Source organism: Adiantum capillus-veneris, chromosome 27 (assembly GCF_014529385.1).
Source record: "Adiantum capillus-veneris isolate H3 chromosome 27, ASM1452938v2, whole genome shotgun sequence".
NCBI lineage: Eukaryota > Viridiplantae > Streptophyta > Polypodiopsida > Polypodiales > Pteridaceae > Adiantum > Adiantum capillus-veneris.
The window spans coordinates 86,825,298-86,850,157 of NC_140957.1; the positions used below are offsets into that span (position 1 = coordinate 86,825,298).

Consider the following 24,860-nt stretch of genomic DNA (forward strand, 5'->3'; position numbering starts at 1 on the left):
AATTCCATTTCATAAAGTCATCCAACAGAATATTGTCAGCTCTTGACTTTATGAAATGGAATTCCGGAATATGAAACTGATTTGGTTTTGACTAAGCTCAAAGAGACATCAGTGACTTTCGTATTCAAAAATCGAGGCATTTGTTGACAAAGGAGCGGAGTATCTCCCCTCTTGTGCAAACCCACTGCACCATATCTCCAGCCAAGCTGAATTCTGGGTTCCATTTGGAATAGACTATGCTAAACCAAAAGTTTCAAGGTAAAGACCAGTATCCCTTAAGCTCAAAGAGACATCAGTGACTTTAGTATTCAAAAATCGAGGCATTTGTTGACAAAGGAGCGGAGTATCTCCCCTCTTGTGCAAACCCACTGCACCAGATCTCCAACCAACCTGAATTCTGGGTTCCATTTGGAATAGACTATGCTAAACCAAAAGCTTCAAGGTAAAGATTCTCATTCCGAGGAATATCTGCTAGGTCTTCCTCCCTCCCAAGGTTGGATTAAAACGTACGTACTAATCTGTTCCGTACCGTACGGACGTTATGTACGGATCCGTACGCCTTTTTTTTCTTTTTTTTCTTTTTTCTTTTTTTTTTTCCTTTCTTGGATCTAGTACATCTAGTACTTGACCTTCTGGCATACCAAGCAAATGCGCACAAACTCGTCCATGTCCTTCTTGAGTCTCAGCCAAAAAAAGTATCTCTCTATCCCTTTCAAGGTGGTAGCAATGCCGCGGTGACCCATAAAAGGCGGACAGTGGCATTTGGTTAGAACCTTTTCCCTCAACGGCTGTGTAACGCACAACATGGTTTTCTTCATCAAGTAGCCATCCCGAATGGAGTAGTCCGCTACTATCTCCTCTTTCTATATTCAACTGAATACATTTGCAAAATATGTTATGTGGCGTACTGACCAATCCTCGAAGGTCCTATGATGTATCGCGGAAATACCTAGAACCAACGGCTTTTGGGACAAAATATTTGCCACCAATTTCTACATGGACAATCCGGAAGTAAACTGTGACAAGATGTGTGCCCACCGCATCTGCTTTTCCAACAGCTGCTTCCATGACAAGAAGTAGCATAAACTCCCATCATCTGTGAAAAACCGTAAAATCGACTCCGAGTAGGTAATGTCGCCACTGAATAAGAGCTTGGAAAGCCACCAAAAGCTCTTTCTCACATATCTGTACTGTCAATTTCGGCCTTGAAAACAATCCGCTCTCATAGGCAATGACATTGGCCTTCTTGCATTAAGACCGCATCCAGACTACGACCACAAGTATACTTCAAACGACGTCTGCAAATCCAGCAAAGTCAAAAACTGGTCTTGTAGTCAAATTCTGTTTCAATTCCTGAAAGGCAGTCACTTATGTGGGTCCCCACGAGAAAGGGACTCCTTTCCGTGTCAAGATATGCAAAGGGGAAGCAACCTCTGCAAATGAATCGCCTGTAGTACGAACAGAATCCCAAGAAGCTTCCAACTTCATGAACATGCTTCAAATCAGGCCAATCATGGATAGTCTTTATCTTGGCCGGATCCATCTGCACTTCTGTTGTGATCTCGTAATGCCTGAAAGACTTGAAGCAGATATACTCTATGTTCTGCCTCATCCTCGGAGAAAACAATGATGTCGTCAAATAAGGTGCCAAAAAATAGTCTATACTAAAATCCTATCCATCATCCTTTTAAATGTCGCAGGAGCATTGGTTAAGCTAAAAGGCATCACCAAAAACTCAAATAACCCAAAAGTCATCCGAAAGGCTGTCTTGTAGATGTCTTCCGGCTCAATTCGGATCTGATGATATCCACTCTTCAAATCAATCCTTCTAAAACACGAGGATCCCTGTAATTTGTCGAGTATATCATCGATCCTAGGAATCGAAAATCTATTCTTGTTGATTTTGTTGAGAGCTCTATAATCGATGCACATTCTCCAAGATCCATCTTTCTTCAAAACCAACAACACTGGAGAGCAATACGGTGAAGTACTAGGCTGGACAAGACCCTTTTCCAAGAGGTCTTTCACTTGGTTCATAATCTCCTCGTTCTGGGCTCGGCTCACACGGTAAGGTGGCCAGTTTGGTGGTGTGCTTCTTGGTATCATATTAATAGTATGATCCTCAGGACGAGTGGGTGGTAACTCGCCTGACAGGCCCTTTGAAAAGCAATCGGCATAAGTGTGGAGAAAATCTTGGCGTTCTTTTGTTCAGGTCAAAACATATTCGACTGTCACAAAGTGATGACGTGTCTGCCAGAGAGCATGCGGGAAACCCTAACCCTGACTACTGCTGAAAACCCTAATTCTAGAAGCCCTAACCCTAAAACCTGCAAACCCTAAAATCTGGCAGAAATCCTAAAAACAGTAGAAACCCTAACCTAACCCTAACCCTAAAAGGGCAGCAAGCTGAGATTCCGCGAAATGCACTGGCATGATGACGTGGCATCGTACAAAATACTCCGGAAATTGTGTTGGCAGAATTTTGTGTGGGTTGCTTTTTGACTCTACGCAATTCAAGAGAGAAAGAGAGAGAATATTTGCTTTATCTTCCTAAAGCTCAAGAGAACTTGAGAGAGGAAAGAGATTTTGCTTTTATTTTAGGCTTTTGATCTACAGCTTTTGGGGCTCTGCTTTTGGGGCTCTGCTTTTGGCATCCCTTGTAAACTTTAAATAAGCGGTTTGGACACACTCTGCAGAGCATCTGGACGTAGAGTCTGAGAGTGAAACCCTAATTTCTCTCTTGTACTTTGAATTGATTAATACATAAAGAAATACCGAAAGGGGCGCCAATCTTTGGGGCCATTATCTCTAGGCACGGAACTCCGCCGAGCCAGTGCTAATCTATTCTGAACTGTGAACTGTTTTGAAGTGGTTATTTGGTGCTGTTGTGATTGATTCTTGACTTGGAGTGTCCAAGTCTGTTACAGTGGTATCAGAGCACGGCCGATTTCTCTTTACCGGAAATCCGATCCCCAATTTTTTTTCTGCGGCACTTATGGCTTCACGCAAGGATCAGTCGACTCCCTCCGCATCTGGAGATGCGAGCAGGGATCACAACAAAGATTCCGGCAGAGACTATGGCCCGCCTCGGCCTACTGAGGCGGAGCAACGAGAGATGAAGCATCATCAATTGATCGGCAATGCAACAAAGATAATGCTCGGTTTTGCGAAGGACCCAAAATTGGCAAAATATATGAGCGAGACTTCTTTTCAGGAAGTGCATGCGCAGTGGCAGAAAACCACAACACCACCCCCAAAACCCGCTCTCAAGAAACCTTCTGCTCACGAGACCTATTTAGAGAAGGAATTAGAAGAGGTGGTTGATGAACGGATTGCTCAGCTTTTTGACGCACAGAACAAAGCCAAAAAGCACGACAAAAAGCAGAAGAAAGGCATTGACTTCCCGGGTTATTTGGGTCGTCAATCGACATTTGACAAAGCAAAGAAATAGAAGAAGCGTGTTCGATTTGAAGTTGTTCCTAGTTCTTCTTCTTCTTCTCTGAAAGTTCTTCTAGCTCTTCAGGTTCGAGCGAAGACGTCAGAAAAGGCAAAAAGCGAAGCAAGAAACAACGCTTTGGAAAGGGCAAGAAAAAGGCAAAGAAATCTAAATCTCGCCCAGTGAGTGACAGTTCTACAGAGGACTCGTCAACGGATAGTTCAGACTCTGATGACAGCAAATTTTATGCGAACAAGAAGAATTTTTAGAAAGCCAACCAATATGACTTTCTGGAAGATAAAAGCAAGAAAGTCCGAGAGTTTAAGGAAGGTGGACAGTCAATCAAATTTGACACCTTTTCAGGATAAAAAGACGCTTCGAAGGCTTTGTCTTTTATACAGCAGTTTGACATCGCTTTCGCGGGAGGACGCTACTCAGAGCACTCCAAGATTCGGAGAGCTGCCTCTTATTTTACGGGGAATGCTCGAACTTGGTGGTCCACACTTCTTTTAAACAAGACTGCGCCAGTTAAATGGCTGAAATTTAAGAGGCTTTTTATTTCTTCTTGGCTGACGCAAGAGTATGAACGCGATATACGAGCTGCTTGGAACCATCTTTGGATGACCAAGAGAGATACAGTGGATGCTTATTGCGAGAAATTCTGGAGCTCTTTTCTACCCGCCTCTTAATTCAAGAAGATCTCGTTCAGAGAACAAATTGAGCGGTTTACCTTGGGTCTACCTACTGAGATCCGAGATCACTGCTTGGAACGGAATTCGGCTTCTATTCAGAAGTTGATGAGTCATGCGAAGCGGGGTTTTGCCATTCACTCTGGCAGTCTGACCTACCCCACCGATGAGTGACACAACGAGCCGAACAAACTTCACTGAATGAAAGTAGAAAGAGAAAGAGCAACCCAGAAAAGAAGGATGCACGACCCAAGCTTACTCCTGAGGAGAGAGCTCGCTTCATTAGGGAGGGGAAGTGCTTTGGATGCTGGGAACAGGGACATATCTCCGCGAAGTGCCCTAACAAGGCACCGAATGAACAAGATGAAGAAAGGCCAGAAAGTTCTAAAGCAGTTGAGAGACGTGGCAGAAAAGGCAGATAAAAAGCAGAATTGGTACCACATGGCGTGGGACCTTTACCGAATCGAATGAATGAAAGTACAAACTTTGCCGCATTTAGGGCAAACTGAAGGATCAGGAAGCTCTTTTGAAGGAGCCAAGGATGACTTCTTTTCACTTGGAATTGGCGGCTCGATTTGGAATTACGCCAGACAGACTGACGCTACAGGCGGAGGTAGTTCAACTGGCACCCGGATACGGGATGTTGCCATTGCACCGATATTGGCAAACTTCGCTTGCAATGACAGGGGTGTTCAGGGCACGCGGGTGATGTTCTACTCGGAATCCCTTGGTACCACAAGAACTATGTCGTGGTTGACTACCGGGCCGAGAAAGCGACTTTGACAAATGAAGAGCTCAGAGATTGTACTTGATGAATTTTAGTTTCTTTACTCATTCTTTAGGGAAAGAACTGAACGATGGATAAAGGTTGAATATGTTTTGACCTGAATAAAAGAACGCCAAGATTTTAGTTTTCTATGGTCTGGCCTTCACCCTGTACCAAGCCTTGAATAGACTGTCATACCTTTTGTGGGTCTTCCACCTATTGAAAGTGTGTAAGAAAAGCATGCCTTACCATTTCATAAGTCATAACTGGAGGAGGTTGGGCTGATTGTAGCTGCCCGACATATCTATGCTTCGCTTGTGCAAGACTCTTGGCTGGCTGATCATTGTAATGCGCTTTGGGCTTTGCACAAATCTGAACGATGGTGGAGACAGGCTCTCACTGCGATTTGGAAGTCGCACTTGCCTCTTAAGGAGCGTCTATTTCTTTGGCGTTGTTTGTTGGGAGTTCTTCCGGTTGGAACTCTCCTAGCAGCCTCTCGTTGTGTCAGCTGCTCCGTTGTTGATGAGAATGTGAGACATCTGCTTTGAAATTGTCGTTGCACTAGGACATTCCTTCGATGCGTTTTTGCTTGTATGAATCTTCGATTTCCCTTGATGGTTTTCTACAAACGTTTCTGGCTTTTTGGCATTCTTCTGACTTCCCTCCAACGTTTTTCCACCTTTTTCGCATGGGTCAGATTTTGGTCGTTGTGGTCTCTGTGGCACCATCGCAATCTCCATATGTTTCACCGTCGTGAGGTGGATCGTTTTCCATCGGTCAAGATTTCGTTGAGGCAATCGTTACATTTTTCCTTTGACACTGGGGACATATCCCTAGAAATCTTGTAACTCTTCTATGTTTGCTTTTAGCGATTTTACATTGCAAAACACAGTTGTGTTCTTTCCCTCATACTTGATCTTTTTGGTGAGTTTTCCTCGCTTTGAGGTTTCCCACTTGTAAATTAATCAAATCAGATTTACAAAAAAAGTGTGTGCGCCTAGGGGATTTGGGTGCATCGTAAATCCTTCTACCACTCATCTGTCGTGCGACTCTGTTCTACACAACATCTACCCTGTGCAAGCTCTTCACAACACGCCAATGGTTGAAGTTTGATTTCGCCTGCACACGGTCCTTCCGTCGTTTTGTGTGATAGAGAGAGTTGTGAATGTTTCTGTACATCCAACCTGTGTCACAAAGTGATGACATGGCGGACAGCAGAAACCCTTATTTCTGCCAGAAACCCTAACATTCCTGCAAACCCTAATTTTCGCCAGAAACCCTCAATTCCGGAAATCGCGTAGGCGGATTATTTTTTTAAAAAAAAGGAACATGATGAGCGACGCGAATTTTGCTTTTGCTTTTTTTTAATAAAAAAAAGAGAAAAGACTCTCTAAGAGAGAGAGAGAACTGATGCTTTTGATTTGAAGCTTTTGGGGCTCTGCTTTTGGGCATCCCTTGTAACCTTTAAATTAGTGGTGAGGGCCTCACTTCTCAGAGCATCTGGACGCAGAGTCTGAGAGTGAAACCCTACCGCTCTCTTGTACTTTGATGATTGATTAATACAAAAAGAAATACCGAAAGGGGCGCCAGTCTTTGGGGCCAATATCTCTAGGCACGGAACTCCGCCGGGCTAGTGCAAATCTATTGTGATCTGTGAATTGTTTTGAAGTGGTTATTTGGTGTTGTCGCGGTTGATTCTGGACTTGGAGTGTCCAAGTCTGTTACAGTGGTATTAGAGCACGGCCGATTTCTCTTCTATAGGAAATCCGATCCCCGAAATTTTTTTCCGCGGCACCTATGGCTTCAAGCAATGATCAATCGACTCCCTCTGTATCTGGAGATGCGGGCTGGGATCACAACGAAGATTCAGACAGAGAGTATGGCCCGCCTCGGCCTACTCAGGCGGAGCAAAGAGAGATAGAGCGTTGTCAATTGATTGGCGATGCAACAAAGATGATGCTCAATTTTGCCAAGGACCCGAAGATGGCAAAATATATGAACCAGACCTCTTTGAAAGAGGTACAGATGGAGTGGCAGAGAACCACAACACCACTCCCGAAACCCGCTCTCAAGAAACCTTCTGCCTCCAAGAAATATACGGAGAAAGAACTGGAGAACGTGGTTGATGCACGGATTGCTCAGCTTTTTGACACGCAAAAGAAAGCCAAAAAGCACGGCAAAAAGCAGAAGAAAGGCACTGACTTCCCGGGATATTTGGGTCGTCGGTCGACATTTGACAAGGCAAAGAAATTGAAGAAGCGCGTCAAGTTTGAAGACCTACCCAGTTCTTCTTCTTCTTCTTCTTCTGACAGTTCTTCTAGCTCCTCGGATTCGAGCGAAGAAGACAAAAAAGGTAAAAAGCGAAGCAAGAAGCAACGCTTTGGAAAGGGCAAGAAAAAGGCAAAGAAGGCTACATCTCGCCCAAAGACTGACAGTTCTACTGAGGACTCGTCTACAGACAGCTCAGATTCCGATGATGGAAAGTTTTATGCGAACAAGAAGAATTTTTACAAAGCCAACTAGTATGACTTTCTCAAAGATAAAACCAAGAAAGTCCGAGAGTTTAAGGAAGGTGGCCACTCTATCAAGTTTGATACTTTTTCAGGATACTCGGATGCTTCGAAGGCTGTGTCTTTTTTCAGCAGTTTGACATCGCTTTCGCGAGAGGACGCTATTCAGAGCACTCCAAGATTCAGAGAGCTGCCTCTTACTTTAAGGGGAATGCTCGTACTTGGTGGTCCACGCTTCTATTAAGCAAGACTGTGCCAATTACATGGCTGAAATTCAAGAGGCTTTTTATTTCTTCTTGGTTGACTCAAGAGTTTGAGCGAGATATACGAGCTGCTTGGAACCATCTCCGGATGACCAAGAGTGATACAGTGAATTCTTATTGTGAAAGATTCTGGAGCTCTTTTCTACCCGCCTCTTCATTCAAGAAGATCTCGTTCAGAGAACAGATTGAGCGGTTTACCTTGGGTTTACCTACAGAGATCCGAAATCACTGCTTGGAACAGAAGTCAGCTTTTGTTCAAGAGTTGATGAGTCAAGCGAAGCGGGGCTTTGCCATTCACTCTGACAGTCTGACCTACCCCACAGATGAGGCCATGACACAACGAGCCGAACAGACTTCTGGGAATGAAAGTAGAATGAAAAAGAGCAACCCAGAGAAAAAAAAGGATGCACGACCCAAGCTTACTCCTGAGGAGAGAGCTCGCTTCATCAGAGAGGGGAAGTGCTTTGGATGCGGGGAACATGGACATATTTCCGCGAAGTGCCCTGATAAGGCACAGAAAGAACAGAATGATAAAGACGACGACAGGTCTGAGAGTTCGAGAGCAGCTGAGGAATGTGGCAGAAAAGGCAGATAGAAAAGCAGAACTGGTACCACATGGCGTGGGACCTGCACCGAATCTAATGAATGAAAGTACAAACTTTGCCGCTTTTTTTTGGGGCAAAGTGAAGGATCAGGAAGCTCTTTTGAAGGAGCCAAGGCCAACTTCTTTTCACTTGGAATTGGCGGCTTGATTTGGAACTACGCCCGACAGACTGACGCCACAGGCGGAGGTAGTTCGACTGGCACCCGGATGGGATGTTGCCATTACACCGAGCATTGGCAAACTTCGTTTGCAATGACAGGGGTGTTCAGGGCACGCAAGTGACGTTCTACTCGGGATCCCTTGGTACCACAAGAACTATGCCGTGGTTGACTACGGGGCCGAGAAAGCGACTTTGATAAATGAAGGGCTTAGAGATTGTACTTGATGAACTTCAGTTTTCTTACTCATTCTTTTGGGAGAACTGAACGATGGATAAAGGTTGAATATGTTTTGACCTGAAGAAAAGAACGCCAAGATTTTTTTTCTCCACGCTCATGCCCATTGCTTTTGAGAGGGCCTGAAGATCATACCATTGATCTGATATCTGGAAGCACGCCACCGAGTCGGCCACCTTATCGTGTGAGCCGAGTACAGAATGAAAAGATTATGAACCAAGATTTTTTTTCTCCACGCTCATGCCCATTGCTTTTGAGAGGGCCTGAAGATCATACCATTGATCTGATATCTGGAAGCACGCCACCGAGTCGGCCACCTTATCGTGTGAGCCGAGTACAGAATGAAAAGATTATGAACCCAGTAAAAGACCTCTTGGAAAAGGGTCTTGTCCAGCCTAGTACTTCACCGTATTGCTCTCCAGTGTTGTTGGTTTTGAAGAAAGACGGATCTTGGAGAATGTGCATCGATTATAGCACTCTCAACGAAATCACCATCAAGAACAGATTTCCAATTCCTAGGATCGATGATATACTCGACAGGTTACAGGGATCCTCGTGCTTTAGCAGGATTGACTTGAAGAGTGGATATCATCAGATCAGGATAGCGCCAGGAGATGTCTACAAGACAGCTTTTCGGACGACTTTTGGGTTATTTGAGTTTTTGGTGATGCCTTTTGGCTTAACCAATGCTCCTGCGACATTTAACCGGATGATGGATAGGATTTTTCGAGAGTACAGGCTATTTGTTGGCACTTTCTTTGATGACATCATTGTTTTCTCGAAGAATGAGGCAGAACACAGAGATCATCTGCTTCAAGTCTTTCAGGCATTACGAGATCACACGCTAGTGATTAATGCAAAAAAAAAAAAGTGAATTTTTTCCTACCAGAGATACACTTTTTGGGACACATTTTGTCAGCAATAGGAGTGCAAATGGACCCGGCCAAGATAGAGACTATCCGTGATTGGCCCGATTTGAGGAATGTCCATAAAGTTGGAAGCTTCTTGGGACTGTGTTCGTACTACAGGCGGTTCATACGAAAGTTTGCAGAGGTTGCTTCCCCTATGCATACCTTGACACAGAAAGGAGTACCTTTTTCGTGGGGACCCACAGAGGTGACTGCCTTTCGGACATGGAAAGAGAAATTGACTACGGGACCTATTTTGACTTTGCCGGACTTGCAGAAGTCATTTGAAGTATATTGTGATGCTTGTGGTCGTAGTCTGGGTGCGGTCTTGATGCAAGAAGGCCATGTCATAGCTTACGAGAGCCGTTTGTTCTCTAGGCCGGAGATGACAGCACAGATCTATGGGAAAGAGCTTTTGGCGGTTATCCACGCTCTTACTCAGTGGCGGAATTACCTACTCGGAGCGGATTTTACTGTCTTTACAAACCATCAGAGTTTGCGCTACTTCTTGTCACAAAAGCAGCTTTCGGAAAAGCAGATGCGGTGGGTGAACATCTTGTCACAGTTCCACTTCCAGATTGTCCATGTGCAGGGACAGAAGAATGTGGTGGCAGATGCTTTGTCTCGAAAACCGTTGGTTCTGGCTATTTCCGCGATACATCATAGGAGCTTCGAGGATATGGTCGATCAGTATGCCACAGATACAGATTTTGCAGATAATTTCACACGGATACGAGATGGGGAGACAATAGCGGGATACTCCCTTCGGGAAGGCTACTTGATGAAAAAGACTATGTTGTGCGTTACACAGCCGTTGAGGGAAAAGGTTATGACTGATTTCCACTGTCCACCTTTTACGGGTCACCGCGGCATTGCTACCACCATGAAAGGGGTAGAGAGAGATTTCTTTTGGCGGAGACTGAAGAAGGATGTGGAAGAGTTTGTGCGCAGTTGCTTGGTATGCCAGAAGGTCAAGTTTGACAGGCATAAGGCACAGGGATTGTTACAGCCTTTACCCATACCCACCCGCCCCTGGGAAAATATTGAAATGGATTTCATTTTTTTTTATCTCTCGAGAATACAGAATGATCACGATGATTTTCCGATTACATGGCACGCCTGAGACGATTGTCTCCGACAGAGACCCCAGATTTATGAGTTTGTTTTGGAAGGCAATTTGGGAGAACATTGGCATGCGGTTGCAGTTCTTGTCATCGTTCCTCTTGCAGACTGACGGGCAATCTGAGATTGCCAATTCAGTGATTTTAGATTTATTGAAGTCTTGTATCTCACATCAGAAGACTCAATGGGAAAAGAACTTACCTTTGGTGGAATTAGCCTACAATAACACGATACACTCTTCGACGGGGAAGACGCCATGTGAGATTGTTGAAAGTGTTGCGAAGGTTCCATCCTTCCTGAGCACGAAAGATTAGAAATTTGAAGCGGATGAATATTCACGAGATTTGGATACGGCTTTTGCCAAGGTTCGTGAGACTTTGCAGGAGTCTCAAGAACGACAGAAAAAGGCAGCGGATCGCCATCGTCGCGACTGGAAACTCAAGGAGGATGATTGGGTGCTCTTACTTTTGAGAAGGCACGCCTAAGAAAGAAAAAGGGAAAGGAGAGGCTTTTTCCAAAGCTTAGTATGTGATACTACGGACCTTTCCAGATTACTGACAAGATAAATGATGTCTCCTTCCGATTGAAACTGCCAGATACTTGGAGGATTCACAATGCATTACATGTGAGTCTCTTGAAACCTGTTAAGGGTGATGTGCCTGATGATGGGGAGCCTGATGAGCAACCCGCAGTGGAAGAAAACGAGGAGATCCTTGTTCCTGAACAGATTTTGGCACATAATGATACGAAGAAAGGTAAAGTCCGAAGGTGGTTCTTAGTTTAGTTCAAGAACTTTCCTGCATTTGATGCGAAGTGGATGGAGGAGGACCTAGCAGATACTCCTCGGATTGTGAAACTTTACCTCGATGTTTTGGTTTAGCATAGTCTACTCCAAACGGAACCCAGAATTCAGCTTGGCCGGAGATCTGGTGCAGTGGGATGCACAAGAGGGGAGTCACTCCGCTCCCTTGTCAACAGATGCCTCGATTTTGATACTAAAGTCACTGATGTCTCTTTGAGCTTCAGGGATACTGAGAGCTGACACTATTCTGCTGGATGACTTTATGAAATGGAATTCCTGATTATGATACTGATTTGTTCTTGACTTCTTGTGAGTGCAGGAACTGACAGCCGAAATGACTGCAGCATTTTGGTCTGATTGATCTCGTATAGACATGGTTGCAATAGGGGTTAGTCAATCGGACATCGTTGAGGTCCCGATTGGACCTAGATGTGATTGCTACCTACATTGCCGATAAATCATGGTCTAAGATCCGAATGAATGTTGAATGTCATGTGATGTCATGTGATGTCTGGTGATGTCCTGTGATGTGACTGTCGATTTTGTACATGTGCTAGATGTGCGTTCCTAGTACGTAGGTACTAACAGTCAGTGTCTGCTAAGACGGTTTATGGCTTTTGTCGGTTTTGCAGGCGTAATCGCGGTCGATTACAATGCTTTCAAGAGGGGGGTATGTCACAAAGTGATGACGTGGTGGACAGCAGAAACCCTAATTTCTGTCAGAAACCCTAAAATTCCTGCAAACCCTAATTTTTGCCAGAAACCCTAAATTCCGGAAATCGCGTAGGCGGATTATTAAAAAAAAAAAAATGGAAAATGATGAGCGACGCGAATTTTGCTTTTGCTTTTTTTTAATAAAAAAAAGAGAAAAGACTCTCTAAGAGAGAGAGAGAGAATTGATGCTTTTGATTTGAAGCTTTTGGGGCTCTGCTTTTGGGCATCCCTTGTAACCTTTAAATTAGTGGTGAGGGCCTCACTTCTCAAAGCATCTGGACGCAGAGTCTGAGAGTGAAACCCTACCGCTCTCTTGTACTTTGATGATTGATTAATACAAAAAGAAATACCGAAAGGGGCGCCAGTCTTTGGGGCCAATATCTCTAGGCACGGAACTCCGCCGGGCCAGTGCAAATCTATTGTGATCTGTGAATTGTTTTGAAGTGGTTATTTGGTGCTGTCGCGGTTGATTCTTGACTTGGAGTGTCCAAGTCTGTTACAACCTGTGTGTGTCTGTCTATGTCTATGCAGTCAAATATCAAAACCCCCAAAAAAAGAGTGTGTGTGTGTGTGTGTGTGTGTGTGTGTGTGTGTCTAAGCTTCACATGGATTCGATTGATCAGTGTATATACAAGCCCCGGAAAGACATGGAATCTCCGGATATTGATGCTTTAAGCCGTATCAAAGAATGTTTGCATGAGGATTTCGAGGATACACGTCAAGCCTGGGAAGGATCCGCTCCCGTCATGGAAGTGCGCATCCCTTCCCTATACAAGAGCTTATGGATCCTGTTGCTCAATACGTACTTAACGCCGTGATTCTTTTTTCCCGGGTAGAATGCCTACGGCTCAAGATGTATGCTAATGGATTGATTTCCTACTCAAATGGCAAGCAGTCCGAGGAGTTTACTTTGGTGCGCGAGGGTTCTATGAAGTCTTGCTGGCTGACATGGATGTTCGGGAAGCTCTGCTTGAAATGTCTCCTCTTTTTTTCAATCACAAATGACTCATGTACTGCCCTGGGCTCTCACCAAGGACTATCAGAGTCTTATTCGTCACAAGTGTCCCGTTTGGGTTGAGGTGGTCGACTTTCCTCGCACTTGGCGTCACTTTCTTTCTTTGTTGGCTGCTCAGCTGGGCAAAGTCATTTGCCCTTCTAAGCTGGATGCAAACACAAACCGTTTTTGTATTCTGTGGGACACAGATATCCCTACACCAGAAAGTATTTCGATCGATTATGGGGATGCAGTGGTTGGAAAGCGTCCATTTAAGCTTAAATAGGGTAAGTTTGCAATTTCTTGCTTCCACTGTGGCAAATTTGGTCATATGCAATCCGAATGTCCGGAACCAAATCTGCAACCACATCCTTCAGTCGTCCCTACTCCTCAACCTCACTCCCCTTCGAAATCTTCTACTGAGGTTCAAACCAAAGGTACTTCAACCTCCTCCCCGATAGCTAGGGCGAATAAAGGCAAAGCGAAACAATTACAGTTGTCTACACTTTCTGCTTCTCCAAATGTTAAAGATAAAGGAAAAGAACAGGTTTCGACCTATCAAACTTGGACAGTGCCCAAGAAACCCGCTAAAGCTGCTACAGCCCGCATTCTCACATCTTCTCGTAATTATGTGCCCCCTTTGAAGAATGTTGCTCAGAAAAAACTCCCATGTAATGACAACACTTCTTTGGCTGAAGCTTGGGACAAGGTGGTTCACTCTTACAAGGAAGTTGTTATAGGAGAAGCCTCTTCATCGCAAGGTGCCTTTATTTTCAATCATCCGGGTCTAGGTCTTGACCCACCTTCTCAAGTACCTATAGCTTGGGAGGATGTGTCGATGGGCATTGGTACTTGAGTTTTCTCCCCTTTTCCTTATTTCCTCGCCCACTGTATATACCATATGGAATGCATAGTTCTTTGAATTGCATCTCCTATAATGTGCGTGGGTTATGCAATCATGACAAGCAGCGGCTTACCTAGCATAACCAGCCAGACTTCTTACTTTGTGGGCTACTGGATAGCTTATGCAAGATCAGCTAGCTATTCTGGAGTGCTTATACTTGTTCGACGTGAACTCTTCCCTACCTTGGTTTACAATGACCCGGCTGGGAGATGGATGGTCATCCAATGTATTGTTAATGGGGAAGTTTTCGGATTTGGAGGATTATATGCATACACAGCTTCTACAGATAGGGCACGGTTGTGGAGTGCTATCTCCTCTTACTATTGGCGTTCCAATGCCTTTCTCTGCAGGGATTTTACTAATGCACCTAATCTTGCGGATAATATTGATGGCCATTCTCACATGCTTCATATAAAATGGCAATCATGGGACCAATTTATGTCGACCTGTAATGGGCTTGATTTGTGGCCCTTTTTGCATGTGACTGATCCAGGATTCACTTTTCAACATAATGCTCAATCTATGTATTGCGCTAGGCTAAATCGCTGGTAACTTTTTCACATGCAACAGTATGATGACTTGTATGCGAGATGAGGATTGATTATGATATGTCTCTCTCGGATCATTTTCCCGTATGCTTGAAACTGCGTTTTGGCTCTTTTGATGTCAATGACCGCCTACCCAAGAAGAGACTTTTGCATGTCAATAATTCTTATCTCAAGCATGAGCCTTTTCGCGCTATGATTGTGGATAGCATCCCGCCTTTCATCTCCCAGATGTATGTTGATATGGACAAAGCCTAGTTCCGCTTTGTTATGCGTGTTGAATGTGTTATTCAGGATTATGGTAGGGATTATTTGTCACAATTAAGGGAGCAGGTTAATCACACAAAGGATGCACTTGGCTAATCATTCTTCTCTTACTGCCGCTCAAATGACTGAGTTGCTTTCAGCTCGTGTTATGTTACGGCACAATAATGAGAGGAAATTGGGCAATTGGCAGACTCGAGCTCGTCAACAGGCTTTTGCAAATAAAGGATGTGCTTCTAAACAATTCTTCCAGCATTTGCATCACTCCAGGCAGTCTCAAGCCATACGGAGAGTTAAATTACCGTCAGGGGAGTGGACCTCCACTTTCCGAGAGCTAGCACTAGCCATGCGCTGTCATTAAGGCAAGCTTTTTGAACCCCCTTCTTCTCCCACGAGAGAAGCTCGCCAAGCGCGTCACATGTTCCTATCGCAGGTTACTCCCATTCTTTCAATGCGGCACTTGGAAGTTGTTTTCACTGAGTCGGAATTGTATGCTAGCTTGCTTGATTTAGGTCGATGGAGAGCTCTTGGTTGGGATGGTCTCTATGTGGAATTTTTCGTGTCTTTCTGGGATTATTTGAAGTTGCCGTTGTTGTTCATGATGAATACAGATTGGGAACAACAAGAATTGCCCTCGTCTTGGAAAGAAGGTTTGCTCAAGCTGATACCTAAGCATCCATTGTGTGAAGAATTCTCTCATTGGCGGCCTATTACACTTATGCCTGTGGTATATAAATTAATGGCAAAAATGCTTGCTAATCGACTCAAGTGCTTTCTGCATGAAGGCTTGCATCAATCTCAATACGGCTTCATTCCACGACGTCAAATTACCGATAACCTCGTGAATGTCATCATTGGATTGGAATATGCAAAATATACTCGACAGAATGTCTTGGTTATGCAGGTCGACATTGAAAAGGCATTTGATACTGTTCTTTGGGATTATATTGCACATACCATGCAACACTTGGGCTTTGGGCCTAGGCTATCCCGTGTCGTACTTTTCTTGTATGCACACAGCACTTCTGCACGCTTGCTGGATGGATCTCTCAAAGAATCTTGTCCTTGGGGACGATCGGTAAGGCAGGGCTGCCCTCTGAGTGCTTTGCTTTATGTGATCGCTACTCATCCCTTGTTTATGTATTTGAATTCCTTGACTTCCACTAGTAGGCTACATGGCTGACTTTACCTTCTGGACGGCAGTTAGCTGGTCAGGCTTATGCGGATGACTCTTTGTTCATGCCTCGCAATAACTATGATGATGTGCAGCAGATTATGCATACTCTTCACTTGTTTGGATTGGCAGCAGGTCTCAAAGTTAACTTTTGCAAATCCAAGCTATTGCCTTTGAAAGAGTGTGACTGGCATAAGATATTGTGACCTGGGGACATTGTTCCTCCACATGTTCTGGTTCGCCATTTGTGTTATCCGCTGGGTTGGAATGTATCGGCTATGCAGACATGGATTGGGTGCTCCAACGTCTGCATTCCAAGTTGAATTATTGGAAACTGTCCACGGGGCCACTTCATGTGCGTCTCAAGATTGTGCAATGCATCCTTGTGGCATATGTGCAGTTTTACTTGCCTTTGTTATCCTGGCCTCGGTTGCGCTTGCAGTCCCTCATGTCGAATAGTTTAGAGCATTTTTGGCGGACCTCGTCTAGCAAGAGGGGTCTTCGGCTTCTATGTATGGACAAGCTGTGTTCTCCCAAGCGGCTTGGAGGGTTAAATATTTTGGACTTGAGACGTCATCTTCTGGCTCGGAAAGCTATGCTATTGCCGGTTTTGGTGGAGCAGCAGCAACCTTGGGCTCTCATGGTCGCACATTTGTGTACGCACATTGTCACCCCATCATTTGGTCATTGGAAACCGACTTATTGGGATGTTGCTCTTGGGAAGCTTGAGGGACACATTCCTGGATGTCCCTTTACTTCTTCTCTAATTGTTGATTGGAAGGTTGTCACTTCGCATTTGGCTTGGAATGGTCGACAATCCTCTGTGGGTAACTCTCTTCGCTTGGCGAGTCTGCATTGGAGCAGGGCTTTCACTTCGACTTTGGTTCAACGATCTCCTCGCCAAGCGTATTTTCTTTCCCAAAAAGGAATCTGTCAGGTGCATCAACTGGTTGATAACTCAGGTTATGTTCTTTCGTTCGTGTCCTGCATTCGGTTGGTTATTCACTATTCTCCTCTCTGGCGAGAGCTTCAAAGGATGCTTACTGCTCACTCACCCATTCCTCCTTTGGATGTGGACTCTCGCTTCTTTGATTGGAATCTGGCTGCTACTAGATTGGACTACATCTCAACTGGCAGTGTCTATGACATCCTTCATTCTGATGTATGGATTGTGAATCAAGGTAATCAGCTGTGGTCGCCCTGCGAGTCATCCTTGTGGTGGCAACACACATTGTCTCGCATTTGGCAGTCATCTGCCTTTGAAGGAACGTGTTTTCTTGTGGCGCTGCTTGGTGAGAGCTCTACCTGTTGGCAACGTGTTACATGTTCGGCATATTGCGCCTTCCCGCTGCCCCAGATGCCTTGAAGCTGAGGAGACCGTGCCACAATTAGTGTGCCGTTGTCGTCACTCCAGAGCCTTCATTCGGCAAGTGTCGACTGCTCTTCGGCTGCATTTTCTTTCCGGCTCTTTTCACAGACGCTTTTGGGCTTTTGGGGTTCTCCAGTCACCGCAATCTCCGTTTGCGGTGTTCTTCACCTGGGTCAGATTTTGGACTATGTGGGCCATCTAGCACCATAGGAACTCCTTAATGTTCCAAGGCATTTCTGTTGACCCCTTTCCCTATTTCAAATTATCTCTTGGTCAAGCGCTGCATTTTGCCTATGACGCTGGAGACATCACTCTTGATACCTACAGGATCTACTTTGACTGTTTCTAGCCTTCGGAGCCTCATAGTGCTCCGCTTTTTGTATCCCTTCCTTTTCGTGGTTTTCCTCGCTTTGAGGTTTCCCACTTGTAAATTAATCAAAGCAGATTTACAAAAAATGTTTGTGTGTGTGTGTGTGTGTGTGTGTGTGTGTGTGTGTGTGTGTGTGTGTGTGTGTGTGTGTACCAAAAGTGTGCGGTGTGTGTGTGATTTTTTTTCCTTTTTGGGATTTTTATTTTTTTTTAGGGAGAGGGAGGGCGGCCGGGGGCGGGGGGGGGGGGGCAGGGAGCTCTTGAAAATTGTGGCCTACAGAATCCTCATAAATTAGAAAGATTAGTTGTATCTCCCAACTACTTCATAACTTCAATGATTTCAGCCATATTTTATAAGTGAATTCAGCCATCTGCTAAAATAAGAAAACTAAAAGTACCAGCAAAAAAATGTTTACCAGAACAAACTATGCCACAGATATAACTTAAATGAGTTACCTGTACGTTCCAGCTTCGCATTAGGGAAGCACCACATAAGATGCTCGCTGCTGCTGGCCTCTCTTCCTCAGGTCCACTAATTGCTATGTGAAATATCTTCTCGAGTTCTGCTACACTGTCCATGGCCAACGTTCGGTATTAAACAACCCTAGTTCCAAATAGCAGCTTGTAGCACTAAAAGATTCACTTGGGAAAAAACCATTTTCCTGCAAAACCTTCAGCATCAGAAAAACCAATAAGTACCTCTTTGCAGGTGTTGAAAGCAGAGAACTCCTTAATGAGGCACTTAAAGGGGCTCCATCCATGAATGCCTTCCAAGGGGACACTTGAGCTTGTACCGAACGAGAAATGTTATTGCCAGCTGCCCCAACATAATCAGGCCAAAAATATGCTGAAGTGTCCAACAGACCTCGCGCAATGCATGTGTCTACGATAAGATGGCGTAAATTGCCCACTGTGATAGCACATCCAGGCAAGCTTAGATTAAGCCTTCACTAAGGAAGTTATACAAACTTCCATGCCATATCAAGCAGTAAGAAACAAGAGCATTTTTTTTAAATAAGAGCCGCCAGCTTTGTGTGGTACCTTAATAGGTCAGATAACCAGATACTGATCATTTGCATGTGAGAAAAAGAGAACGAGCAATGTGTGGTTCCTTACAGATCTGATAACTAGATACTGATTTTTTGCTGTAAGAAAAAATTAAAAAAAACAAGCAATGTGACCTGCTCGAAGACCAGAACTTCCATCAGTAACTCCTACACTTTCAAAAGCCATATTCCCATGATTAAAGGCAGAAACAAAGGCTGCTGCTGATGCCGCTGCCTGATTCGCAGCAGTTGCAACCTTTTGAGGTAAGGTAAGTAGATCCTCAAATTGGCCTAAAACCTTTAAGCTGGAAACAAATGCAGCTCTGCGCTTGCCCATTATTTTGGTGTCCTTCTCAATGCCGGTTCCCAAGGAACCACTTTCAGAGCCAGTCAGTAAAAGTTTCTCCTCTTCCTCAATGAGTAAAGCTGAAGCCAGTGGCACTATTGACAGGGGCATACTCAAGCGTGATCCAAAGAGAGGCTTGGGGCCCTCCATGTTTTCCATTTCCTGCAATTTGTAGTGATGTATGCTGTAAGACATCAGTACATGTTAGCTATAACTCATGGGAGACATGAATGGTTACCCGTTGAGGCAGCCTAACAGCAGAGATCCACAAAGCTAGAAATGTGTCATGCCAAGAAGCATTGTGGATGGACTGCATGGTCTTTACCAACTCTGTGAAAACGAAACAAGAGATGCTATGGGAAGTGCTTCAGGAAATGTTACCCTTGCAAACATGAATACATGCAGACTAACCTGCCAATGCCTCTACCACAGATGTTGCAATTATTCTTGTTCCAACCATAACATCTTCCATGAAAATATCGAAGCTAAGCCAAGCTGCTTCTCGTCCAACTTCAGAGCAATTACCATATGGCCAGCTAGGAGTCCTAGACTCGATCAATACTTGAAGAACTGGAAATTGATAACCTTTAGGCTCTTGAGAAAAGCCTCGCTGCTGGTAGGACGCAAGTAAGTGGGTTAAAGCTTCAATAGCAGAGATTGGCAAAGCATCACTTATGATTGCATCAAGTGACTGAAAGCAGCTGGTAACCATGCCCCATGGCTTCAACCTGCCAATGTGGCCAATCAGAAACAATTCAGCACACACACTAATTTCTTGTAAAACTAGAAAAAAATCGCTACTCATGATACACAGTATAAGGGTCCAAGTGAAGTTCGCACACAGATAAGGTTTTAAGCACATGGAGCAATCAGCTACAGCGTCAGATAGCTGTTCCTTTGAGTAGTATGGCAACTGAATATACAGCCATTCGCTGCTCAAGGCATAATTGTGTAGGATGCTATGAGAGCCTGAGCTTGACTCTGATTTTTAATAACAAAAATCCAGGCCCCAATGTCAGATCCAGATACAAAGTGAGGATATACAATCTAGATGCCATACCACCACATCTAATTCCACAACGTTGAGGGATAGCTTTCACCATCATGTCAACTATCATACATGGACAATTCTCCCAAGGATCGAAAAAAAATCTTTGAAGATGAGCATGATTGCAAATTCTATAGCATACTAGGAGATGGCATATATGGACAACGGGTATAAGTCAGAAAAATCTGTAACTTACAAATTAAAGAGGGACAAAACCATGGACTGGACATCGCCACTCTACCACCATAAACTAGGTGTAGCGGAGATGATGTGTCGTGCTCTCTACAGTGGGTGCTCCTCTGTGCAATGTGCGTGAAATCTCACTTCAACAGCATGAAAACACTGAAAACAATGTAGACAATGAACAACAGAGCAAACACAGCAACTCAACAATAGAATTTGAACACCATGGGACTCGACTAACTCAAATGGACCAGTACAGACTCTGGTATGGCAGCACACTCAGCTCCAAGCCCAGAACTCACAGGTACAATGGGGGTCGAGGCTCAAAATGTGCAGGGATGGTGCAAATGTGTTGTGCATGAACTCAAGACACTCGACGATACAAAGTAGATGATGATGATAATGATTCCAAACGACTACGGATATATACAACCATAAAGAGCCACCAACGGCTCACAAAATATCCAATCCACTAAGTCTATCTCCAAACTGTGGTGGTGGTGATCTGGTGATCTGGCCCCGTGTCGGCTAGACTACCACCCGTATCCTTGCCATGTGTCACTGCCCACGCAAAAGTCTGTCCAGTGTGAACTCCAGCCCAACTATAACTAACAGTCTGTCCCGTGCCCGTGACACTGTAGCCCTACCACAGGTTGCCCGCCACAAGACCATTCACCGTCTCGGTGAGAGGAACATTGAAACTGCAAAAAGAAACCACAAGGCACTGCATATGTACAAGAGAAGCTGAGCAAAGCAGCTTATTCTTGTCACCCAAGGGAAAGAGTCGTCACCACTGCTGTATTAGAAGTATCAGCCTCTAGAGGGGGAGCCATCAAATCGATGGTGGGAGTCTGATGATAGACTAAAGGCTGTTAAGACTTTGCTTTGAACAAACTGGCTCCATGGGAATGGAGCAACCACCTATTGCTCAGCGGATGGAAGCACCTGTCATGAAGTGTACTCAGGCCGTCTACTAACACAGCCATGGCAGTGTGCACCAGCAAAGCTATTGCAAGGAACTCTCTGTGTCGGTTGCATCTGTGGCATGAGGGTCAATTGCTAAAACCCCTGAGGATAGTATGGGAACTTCCGAGGCTGAGCATATCCTATAGGAGTCTGTGTAGAGGGTCCCATGAAATGTGTAGAAGTACCTCGTTGTGTATACCCAACAGGAGTCTGTACCTGTGTCCCCGGCTCCGTCCATCCATACCTCATACCCACTTGAGCCTGAACTCCCATTTCCTCGTATAGTAGCATCTCACGAAACCCTTGTACCTGAGCTCGGAGGTCGTCAATGATTTTATACTTCTCTTTCAAAGCGTGGTGCAAAGCAAAAATAGTAGCATCTCTATCTGCGATCGCACTCTCTGCGACACGCAGAGATACTTCCATAGTTGCATATGTGTCTGAGTGGCGCTGGTGAGTAGCAGCCAACCTCCGCTCCAAGCTCAATGGTAACAGTAGCATGTTTGGACTCCTGCAATATCTCCTCAGAACGCCGAAAGAGCTAGGTAGAGTCCGCCACTGCTGAAGATCCCACAGCGGTGTCTAGCGGGGCAAGGCTAGTACGTGGCACAGCTGGTGAACTCGTAGCATGCATAGTAGGTGTAGCCGACACAGGTGGAGTGGGTGTAGCTGAGATAGGTAGAGGGGAAGAGAGAGTTGCAGGCAAGGTATGGGAGATAGTCAATGTGGTAGGAGTGAAGATGGGAGAAGTAGGGAGAGGAGCACAAGATGGAGAAGCTGCATCTGGGACATGAAGAATGTAATCCGAAAGACCCAAGCACAGCACTCTTACTCAACGGAAGTAGACGAAGAGCGGCGTGCAGGTGCAGGGTGAGTCACCCTAGTCCTCTGGTTCTCTCATACTCGCAATGCCAATAGTGACTCGATTGTGTCCTTCACCACTTTGACCCTCTTCTTCTTTTTCTTCTTGAGTGTTGGATCGGCCGCATTGGCAACAGATTTACCTTTTGCTTTTGAGTGCACTCCTTGCATATCTACATCCACGTCCATAGGGCTAACATGGATATTGATTACCCAAGACAACATAAGCGCTGCAAAACAGTGAAAGCTCAATTGTACAGATTGCACCTGCGCTCGAAATCGTTTGGCCTTGGTCTGTAGGGATGTGTAAAGAATCTGGTGAAATCCACAAGGTATAGTGTGGGTCACACAGTAGAGGCCATCGCAGTGAGAAAACATTGTGGACACCTCGCAACTTTCTTTGACTCTTTGGCATCTCTGAGTAAAAAGAAATACTTAAAGACAGTTGTTAAGTGCAGCGGAATGAATGTTTGAACTTTGCTCAAGATGAGTGCTCCGAACTGTGCTCAAGGTTCCTTTTGTTCTTATGGAAGGGAGAGCCTTCCGTTCTTAATGAGAGAGTGCAATGATCATAACAAAGTGAATGGACATTGTGCATGCAAGTGTATGAGACTGAGAGATAGAGAGAGAAGAAAGATAAGACACCAGAGACGTTGTAAAACCATCCTCCAAAGGCCCCACTCTCGTTGGCGAGAGTGGTCTACTTATGATTGCACAAACTGGTACAAATTGAATGCATGTGACTGATGCAAGTCTAAGCTAGATCGATGACGACGATGGGGATGGCGAGGCCGACACTAGGGCTGAAAACTGAAGGTCTTTATCTGCTGTTCAAAAACGCTATGGGCTGAAATCTGCTGCAAATCAAAACGCTGAATTGGGGCTGATTTCTGCTGCTGAAAAACGCTGATTTGGGGGCTGAAACTGCAGGTCTTTATGGCTGAAACTGATGGTCTTCATGGCTGCAAACTGATGTTGCTTTCTTGCTGAAAAACGCCAGCCAGAAGGGGGTGACTTGGGTCTGTGAAAAACGCTAGGGCTGGGGGTATTCATGCGGTGAAGCCTTCGATCAAAACGCTAGGCACTGAAGTGTGTGGCGATGGGTTGCTGATGCAAAAACGCCAATGGCTGATGTTGATCAAAACGCTAGGAAGGGGATCTTGCTTGGAGGGAAAATAGCCACCAAGGGGTTCTTGCTTGAGAAGTTGCCTGTTGAGCGGTGGAGCTCCTGCTGCCTCTTCTACCAATTAGTGCTAGTCTAAGTTTGCTTATATACAAACTTACTCAATTTGACCTACCTACTTTCCAACAAAAGTCACTTAAAAAAAATAAGTGAAAAATGTCAAAAATAGGTAAAATAGGCTAAATGCATTGGACAATTCCCGTGAAGGATTCTGATGGATCTGATGGGAATGCTTATAATCATGCTGTGTGCAACCAGAGGATATGCATCTACACTAAGTGACTGGGCATGCACGGTCTACGAGTAGACTCACAAAAGTGCCAGAACAATTCTAAATCTAGACTGACTGGACTGACTAAACCCTTGTCGTGTTGTAGCTTGTCCACAGACACATAGGTTTGGATGTGTCACGTGACAACAACCCACAACTCTTTATTCCTCGCATAGTCTGGGTGATCAGGATGGAGCGCTCGTGACAAGCCTGAATGGTGGCATCTTTGGAACGCTGGGAGTATGTGCGCGTGGCCGGCTTCAAAGACGGAAAGGTGGTCATTCCCAATGCATGACCAATCCGCGTAGCACTAAGGTTGTGGCCCCGCACTTTGGGAAAACGGTTCAAAAGTTCATGAACCATAGCCACATGCACATCAGTGGGAAAAGCCGCTAATGCAGTTGGACCTAGTTTCTACAATTGATCCTTGGAAAGGATATCCTTGCGAGAAGGATGGGGTAGTTGCACGTGAAAATTCAATGTGAACTCTGCCTGACTTTTGGATTAGCAGCCAATTGATTTCATGGTGTAACACCTCTCTTATGCCTTTGGCTTCTGCTTCTTGGGTGCTCAAAGCCCCGACTCTGAGCTAGAATTCGAATCGACCATGTTAGAGGGTACTCTGTAACTTTCATCAATGGCTTCACTAGAAGTCATCTCGGTAACACCATGGCCGCTTTGATTGGATTCTGCCTCATCTTCAGAACTACTCTCTCTGACCCCTACGAGTAGGATTTTTCTCGCACAGCTTCCCGTTGCATTTGCCTACTACTACGTGCCATATTACCTCAATAACCAACTCTGTGGTTGCACGCTGAAGAGTGAAACTCAACAAACTGCCAACAAACTCTATACTTCTTTGTAACCCAGAGTAGCTTACATACAAGGTTCCAATTACCACAATACTTAACATATATAATCTTTCAAAATCGGACGAGCATCAGAGAACACCCGATAACACCATGTGTGTGCAGACTGGAGGTAAGGTAGACATGTCTGAAGATGTTGAAATGTCTGTCAGAAAGTAGTCACGCTTTGCAGATAAATGAGAGGGAGAGGGGAGGGCGACGAGTTTGAGGTGGGTAGGGGAAATTGAAAAGGATAGCGGTGAGGGGGTTACTGGGTAGA

General features: G+C 44.9%; 1 protein-coding gene across 6 annotated transcripts in view; it reads right to left on the reverse strand.

Moving 5' to 3' along the window:
* The window catches only part of LOC147422330 (mediator of RNA polymerase II transcription subunit 33A-like), a 138,245-nt gene that overhangs the window by 48,883 nt on the left and 64,502 nt on the right, over positions 1–24,860 (reverse strand). For all 6 annotated transcript variants that reach the window (XM_086502850.1, XM_086502849.1, XM_086502848.1 and 3 more), the window contains 5 exons: positions 19,632–19,948; positions 19,459–19,550; positions 19,010–19,382; positions 18,528–18,738; positions 18,285–18,399 (listed from right to left, as the gene is read on the reverse strand). In XM_086502850.1, coding sequence (XP_086358976.1) covers positions 18,285–18,399; positions 18,528–18,738; positions 19,010–19,382; positions 19,459–19,550; positions 19,632–19,948 — 1,108 coding nt within the window. The remainder of the gene's footprint in view (positions 1–18,284; positions 18,400–18,527; positions 18,739–19,009; positions 19,383–19,458; positions 19,551–19,631; positions 19,949–24,860) is intronic.